We start from the raw sequence: 6,966 nt of genomic DNA on the forward strand, positions 1-6,966 counted from the left end.
TCTAACCTTTATGCGATTGCCTTTACATATAGTTTGTTTGAATGGTTGGTGATGAGCTGTTCCTATAATCAGTGGCCAGTGCCTGGTGAATTGGCAATCTCATGTTGTCACTCTATGTCTCCATGTTTATTTCCGGACGCTGGGGAAATCTATTGTATTGTTGTTCATTCATGATTATCAAGCATGATTATCAAGCACATGATCACACATTTGACTTACCATTGTTTTGTTGTTCATTCAATCAGCATTCATTACTGTCGTTGGCTAATTAGGTTTACCCACAGTCCCACACCCACACCAACCATTAACGACATCCGACTCTAACGGATAGAATTAGAAATATAAAGACAGATACGTTAACTCTGCAGCTTCTCGGTTTGATATTGAACTATATGAACATGGATCACTCATCACTCATCAAGGTGGACGCGGGAAGTGTAAAATAAGAGATGAGATGGTTGATGTTGGAAATTCTATGAAACAAATCCAAGGGAGAGGAATTGGCAAGCAGTCAACGATAGGCAAATGAGACACGTGTAAAAAAGCCAACCCTCTTTCAAGCGCTACAATACAGAGCGGGAAACCTGGAAGCCCATAACCTATTTAACAGACTTGGGTTTCCTCTCTCTCTCTAAACGGTCCTCCCTTTCCCTTTCCTACTACCATGCTTTAGTTTTACCATTCTTATTCTTTTTTTACTACTAATACTATTATTTCTGTTATACATTCTAAGCTTTTTTAATTTTGTTGGATCTTTTCATCTCATACTTTCTTCATAATCGAACAGAGACAGAGTGTATCCAACTCGGCAATGGTGGCTGTTTTTGGTTCCCCATACAATCCAATAAATTTTCCAACTTGCACAAAAACAAGCTGCTATTGATACCATACATCTTGCTGATGTCTGTGATAAAGTGAACATTAATTGAATCTTGATCTAGAGCTTCACCGTTTCTGGCAGTTGGTTCACGCTAAATATGGGTTGTCTATTACCTAATCTGGTGCTTTTTGTCTTTGAAAACATGGATTAGTGTTTTGTTTTTGCTCCTTTTTTGTGGATTGTGGAGGAGGATCAATGGCTCCAGCGACAGATGTATCTCCACATTCAACAAGACTAGAAGGTGGAAGCTTCCAGGGAAGTTTCAATTCAATGGAGGATGAAAATGAAGGCTCATTGGAGAATATGAACCAAATCAACGCTGCCAAACCTCCAAGAAACCTCTCTGCTATGCGCCATTGCACCAGCTCTGCTTGGTTACCTGAACGGGTTAGTCTTATCTACCTTTTCTATCTTGTTTGAGGTGATGCAGAGAAAGCTTTAAAACATTCATGTAAAATAGTTGTCTCTTCTATTTGGTGTAGGAACCAGATGTGCCCGTGAAGTCACCACCATCAAATGAGAATTCTGGCTTTTTACCTGTAGTTCGTTCAGGAAGCTGTTCCGAGAAAGGACCAAAACAGTATATGGAGGATGAGTTTATATGTGTTGATAATCTCTTTCAATATCTTGGTTCGGCTGCAAACTTCCCTTCCCCAGGAGCATTTTATGGGGTGTGTAACTTTTGTTAGGTTAGAATACTTCAATTCATTAAGTGGCTGTTTTTGTAATTTCCTCTTATGTGGAACACTTTCATGAGTAGCATTTCTGGTGCACAATAGATGAAATCTATTAATGCTGCAATTATGGTTGCTAAATGAATTATGCCTATGTATTAGTCACCTTAGTCTGACTGTTTCATAAACCATTTGCATATATCAGGTTTTATCCAGCTGTAGATCATTTTTTTTAACCTATAAACAATAGTTCATTGATGCAATGCACTCAAGTTGTATTTTTTCTACAGGTATTTGATGGACATGGTGGTCTTGATGCAGCATCCTTTACCAGAAAGAACATTCTCAAGTTTATTGTTGAAGACTCCAATTTTGCAACTGGCACGAAAAAGGCAGTTAAGAGTGCATTTATGAAGGCTGATCATGCATTTGCAGATGCTAAATCTCTCGATAGCTCCTCTGGCACCACTGCTTTGACTGCTCTCATATTGGGAAAGTAAGAAGCTAATGCTAAAATCTACCTCTTATTTTAAACTAGATCTTCATGCATTCCGCTGTTCGACATTGGTATGACACAGGATGGTTTCCTTTTGTCTATTATTATTGTCGTGAAATGATTTACCTGTGATTGTTTCTGCCAGGACCATGCTCATTGCTAACGCTGGGGATTCTCGAGCAGTGTTAGGTAAACGAGGAAGAGCAATTGAGCTGTCTAAAGACCACAAACCCAATTGTACCTCTGAAAGATTAAGAATTGAGAAACTAGGTGGTGTTATATATGATGGCTATCTCAATGGTCAGCTTTCCGTAGCACGTGCCCTTGGAGACTGGCATATTAAGGGCTCTAAAGGGTCAAAAAGCCCCTTAAGCTGCGAGCCGGAGTTGGAAGAGGTTTTCCTGACTGAAGAAGATGAGTTCTTGATAATGGGCTGCGATGGCCTTTGGGATGTGATGAGTAGCCAATGTGCTGTTACAATGGTGCGGAAGGAGCTGATGCAGCATAATGATCCTGAAAGGAGCTCAAGAGCACTTGTCAAGGAGGCACTACAACGCAACACCTGTGATAATCTAACTGTTGTCGTGGTCTGTTTCTCTCCAGAGCCACCTCCACGGATTGAAATTCCTAGATCGTATAAGAGGAGGAGTATATCAGCTGAAGGGCTGGATCTCCTTAAGGGTGTTTTGAACAACATATGAGCAGGAATTATCTACAGCTTGTACAAAAGTGGAGTTTATACCAACACCACCACCCCCCCACCCCCAAAAAAAGAAAAAAGAAAGGAGATTATAACTTGGTGGGGCGATTTTTCTGAACAACTGGTCCCTCCAGCTGCAGAGTTGATGATTTCTTTCTCACACCAAGAATCCTGGATATCTGATGTACTTCATATTTTGGATTTTCTGTCAGTAATCTTTGTGCTGTAGCCCTAAACTGCTAATAAGTTGCCTAAATTTTGGTCGTGTCAACCTCTACAAGTTTGATATTGGTTTCAGGATTTCAGTGGCAAAGCTCAAAGTATCAGCAAGTTTGAGGGACTACAGGAATATTGTGTTTTTCTTTGTAAAAGTTTACTACTATCAAGACACGTCAAGAACCTGTAGTGAAATTTTACAGCGCGCTGAGAGAGAGGACAAATCTATCTAAACACTTCATACTCTATCTAACAATCTGCTATTCTTGAACCAATCAAAACACAGTTCAAGTAGGATTCAATTTCACGTTTGTTGTATTAGAATGGTGACTAATACTACAAGAAGTGTTTAAAGACCTGTTCCTTCATATCAAAATTTTGTAGTTTTTTGACCCACAAGTTCAGCTATCTTGAAAGCTAACTCTGTGTGCCATGGTTTCCAACATGGGCCAAATGGGGCAGCAAACCCAATTCATTGAGCCCAAACTGCTGTTAAGTAGCACGCACAAGCAACAAGACCCTGCTCATTATTCCTCACACACGCCAAAAACCCAAAGAAACAAACGGAGGCATGTCCACCCTGAAGGAGATCCTAACCCGGCGGCCGGTGGCAGCCACCATCAGGCTGACTGTGCCAGCGGGAGGAGCACGACCCGCGCCACCAGTGGGTCCTGCCCTGGGGCAGTACCGGCTGAATCTGATGGCCTTCTGCAAGGACTTCAACGCCCGAACCCAAAAGTACAAGCCCGACACTCCCATGGCCGTCACCATAACCGCCTTCAAAGACAGCACCTTCGAGTTCATCGTGAAGTCTCCCTCCGTGACATGGTACCTGAAGAAGGCAGCGGGCATCGAGTCCGGTAGCAGCCGGCCAGGTCACGTGATGGCCACTACGTTGTCCGTCAGACATATTTACGAGATTGCCAAGATTAAGCAATCGGATCCGTATTGTCAATACATGTCCCTTGAGAGTATTTGTAAGTCCATTATTGGGACGGCTAATACAATGGGGATTAAGGTGGTCAATGAGTTGGATTAGTTTGTTCATTGGTCTTTGTCAAACTCTTGTTACTGCATTTGTTCTCCACCATGTTCGAAACATTGTCTGTGTGGGAAGTTGTTTCATTGTCTTTGAGACCTTTGACATGTATTTGTCGGATGATTTCTGCAACTTTCAAAGATTATTTCAATTCAATGCTTCACATCTCTTTGCAGCTGTTTCAATTACCAACAATTCAATACAAGTTAATCAAACACTGTTCAAATCTAGTAATACTAGTGTCATTTCATTTTGAATGGATGTCTGCATCTTCACCCAATGCAATTGAAATGGAAGCTTAAGCCAGGAACACGATGACTTTGGATCTTGAGATAATACGGAATTGCACTATAAGATGAAGGAGAAAGGCTGCTGCAGTTACCGGGCGTGGCATCCTTTTAGGAAGTATAAAATTTTGTTCAACCTCTACTCCCCTAGCTATTTAACATTACTCTTCCCTTTTATGATGAATTAAAACCAATCCTTAACAAGCATCTATTGTTCTAATGTTTTGTTTTTGTCCCAGTGAAAGAAATTGTCCTTCACATCTCAAAGCCTATTATCTAAAGGCTTAAATCTGTAAGGAAAATAAAAAGAGTATTTCTAACTGGAACATTCATCAGCTTAAGGAGGAGGCCTTTTCTCGCACGCCAAGTCGGCGCTAAAGTGAGTCCCATGCCGAAGGTCCCACACCTTCGGAGTTGGAGGCTTTCAGCTTTGTCAACGATAGAAACCCATCGTTATCTAAAATCATTGCCCAGCTTTCATCATTGTCTAAAACACCGGCTCTCATCTTCGTCTTCCCTTGGCGTCCCAAGTCATGAGCATATTGCCCATCTGATACTAGACCAGAAATCAGCAGAAGCAGCTCTGCAAACCTTCCATTGGGCTTCAAAGCTCCCAAATTTCACTCATTCGCAATCCACCTACCGTGCTTTGATCCACAAGCTCTGTGCTTTTCGCCGTTTCAACACTGTCAAGGAACTGCTCGACGAAATGCCCACCTCAGTAGGCGTGCCGCCAGCTGAAGATATACTTGTCGCCCTTGTTCGGGGCCTGGGACGAGCCCGGATGGTCCGGGATGTCATCAAGGTTCTTGATTTGGCTCCCAAATTTCACAGCACCCCTTCTTTGAAGATTTTCAATTCAATACTCGACGTTCTTGTTAAGGAAGATATCGATTTGGCTAGGAACTTTTATAGGAAGAAGATGATGTCAACTGGTGTTCAAGGTGATGATTACACTTTTGGGATATTGATGAAAGGTCTTTGCTTGACTAATAGAATTGCCGATGCATTTAAGCTTTTGCAACTCATCAAGTCCAGCCCTGTAAAGCCAAACACTGTGATGTATAACACTTTGATTCATGCTCTATGTAGAAATGGCAAAGTTGGGAGCAAGAAGCTTGATGAATGAGATGCAGGACCCAATATCGTTACCTTTAAGTGCTTGATTTCTGCTTTATGTAAAGAAGAAAATTTAGTTCAAGCCCTTGTGTTGTTGGAGAAGAGCTTCACCATGGGATTTGTACCGGATGTCATCACCCTGACCAAGGTGCTGAAAATTCTCTGCAATGCTGGCCGTGTAGCAGAAGCCCTTGAGATTTTAGAGAGAGTTGAGAGCAAGGGAGCTGTAGTTGATGTGTTAGCTCATAATACTTTGATAAATGGTTATTGTAGAATAGCAAAGGTGAAACTTGGGCAGCGCCTTTTAAAGGAGATGGAGCGTAAGGGCTGCCTCCCAAATACTGACTCATATAACATACTGATCTCTGGTTTCTGTGAGTCTGGCATGCTGGATTCAGCTCTGGATATGTTCAATGAATGAAGACAGTTGGGATCAGTTGGAACTTTGTTACATATGATACATTGATTAAAGGACTCTGTTCAGGAGGGAGGATGGAAGATGGCTTTAAGATTTTAGAGCTGATGGAGGAGAGTAAGGGTGGTTCAAGGGGCCATATTAGACCTTATAATAATGTGTTGTATGGTTTGTACAAGGAGAATCGTTTGGAGGAAGCATTGGAGTTCCTTTCCAAAATGCAAAATTTATTTCCTAAAGCTGTGGATAGGAGCTTGACGATATTGGGGTTTTGCGAGGAGGGCAGCATTGAGGATGCAAAGAGAGTTTACGATCAGATGGCTGGGGAAGGAGGGATTCCAAGTGTACTTGTTTACGATTGCTTAATTTGTGGATTTTGCCTAAAAGGGTGTGTGCGAGACGCAGTTGAACTGATGAATGACATGGTTGGCTGTGGTTATTTTCCAGTAGCATCAACATTCAATGCTGTAATTAGTGGGTTTTGCACTCAAGGTAAATTTGGTAGTGCTTTAAAGCTAATGGAGGACATGGTTGGAAGAGGTTGCATACCTGATCGAGGGAGTTACAGTCCATTGATCAATGCTCTTTGTATGAAGGGGGATATTCAGAAGGCTGTAATGCTTTTGCTACAAATGTTACAAAAGAGTATAACACCTGATGATTTGACATGGAATTCAGTACTTCTGTGTCTTAGTCAAGAAAGAGAATGGTTGAAGAGCAAGAAGGCGTTGCATGTAAATAACCTATTACAGAGGATTATTGAGACCTGAAACATTGGCGTGACTGACTCATCTCATTCAGAATGATCTTTGGGATACATCACCACTTGCTCATATTGAAGAGATTCTTGAAGCGAGGAGCCAAAATGTTCATGCTTATGGATGTTAGAACTAGAATCAGAATAGCTGGAAAAAAATAAGAAAATAAGAAAGGGATGTAAGGTGAGGATTCTTTTCTTCAATAAAAGTCATAGTTCTAGCATTGCCAGTGAAGTTTTCGAGTCGATTGTCATTTAAATTCAAAAACAAATGTAATTGTAGCACAAAATTTTAAAAATTCAGAATTCGGACGGGTTGAAAGGGTATTATGCTGAGCCTATGAATTTGCACTTTATAATTGTGTATTCTCCCATGTGTGTTC

General features: G+C 41.3%; 3 protein-coding genes across 4 annotated transcripts; all 3 read left to right on the forward strand.

Annotated features, from left to right (window-relative positions):
* The first annotated feature begins 361 nt into the window (after nucleotides 1–361).
* Nucleotides 362–3,190, forward strand: LOC110409365 (putative protein phosphatase 2C 47). 2 transcript variants are annotated; one of them, XM_089782329.1, is made up of 5 exons: nucleotides 362–638; nucleotides 788–1,267; nucleotides 1,363–1,551; nucleotides 1,845–2,050; nucleotides 2,196–3,190. In XM_089782329.1, the coding sequence occupies exons 2-5, from the start codon at nucleotides 1,076–1,078 to the stop codon at nucleotides 2,749–2,751; spliced, it is 1,143 nt and encodes a 380-aa protein (XP_089638455.1). In that variant the 5' UTR covers nucleotides 362–638; nucleotides 788–1,075; the 3' UTR covers nucleotides 2,752–3,190. The 2 variants fall into 2 exon arrangements, with proteins under 2 accessions (XP_089638455.1, XP_021274358.1); XM_021418683.1 differs by lacking the exon at nucleotides 362–638 and having other exon boundaries at nucleotides 679–1,267.
* Nucleotides 3,191–3,477: 287 nt separating this feature from the next.
* Nucleotides 3,478–4,172, forward strand: MRPL11 (mitochondrial ribosomal protein L11). The gene has a single exon (XM_021419327.2). It carries the CDS (start codon nucleotides 3,538–3,540, stop codon nucleotides 4,003–4,005), a length of 468 nt encoding a protein of 155 aa, XP_021275002.1. The 5' UTR covers nucleotides 3,478–3,537; the 3' UTR covers nucleotides 4,006–4,172.
* A 131-nt stretch (nucleotides 4,173–4,303) lies between these two features.
* On the forward strand, nucleotides 4,304–6,941 carry LOC110409843 (Pentatricopeptide repeat (PPR) superfamily protein). The gene is given in 2 exon segments (XM_021419325.2): nucleotides 4,304–5,824; nucleotides 5,827–6,941. Coding segments are annotated over 2 exon segments (1,914 nt in total). The 5' UTR covers nucleotides 4,304–4,680; the 3' UTR covers nucleotides 6,597–6,941.
* Nucleotides 6,942–6,966: the final 25 nt, after the last annotated feature.

This window comes from Theobroma umbraticum, unplaced genomic scaffold, assembly GCF_002168275.2.
Source record: "Theobroma umbraticum cultivar Fairchild unplaced genomic scaffold, ASM216827v3 scaffold_44.0, whole genome shotgun sequence".
In the NCBI taxonomy this organism is placed as follows: domain Eukaryota; kingdom Viridiplantae; phylum Streptophyta; class Magnoliopsida; order Malvales; family Malvaceae; genus Theobroma; species Theobroma umbraticum.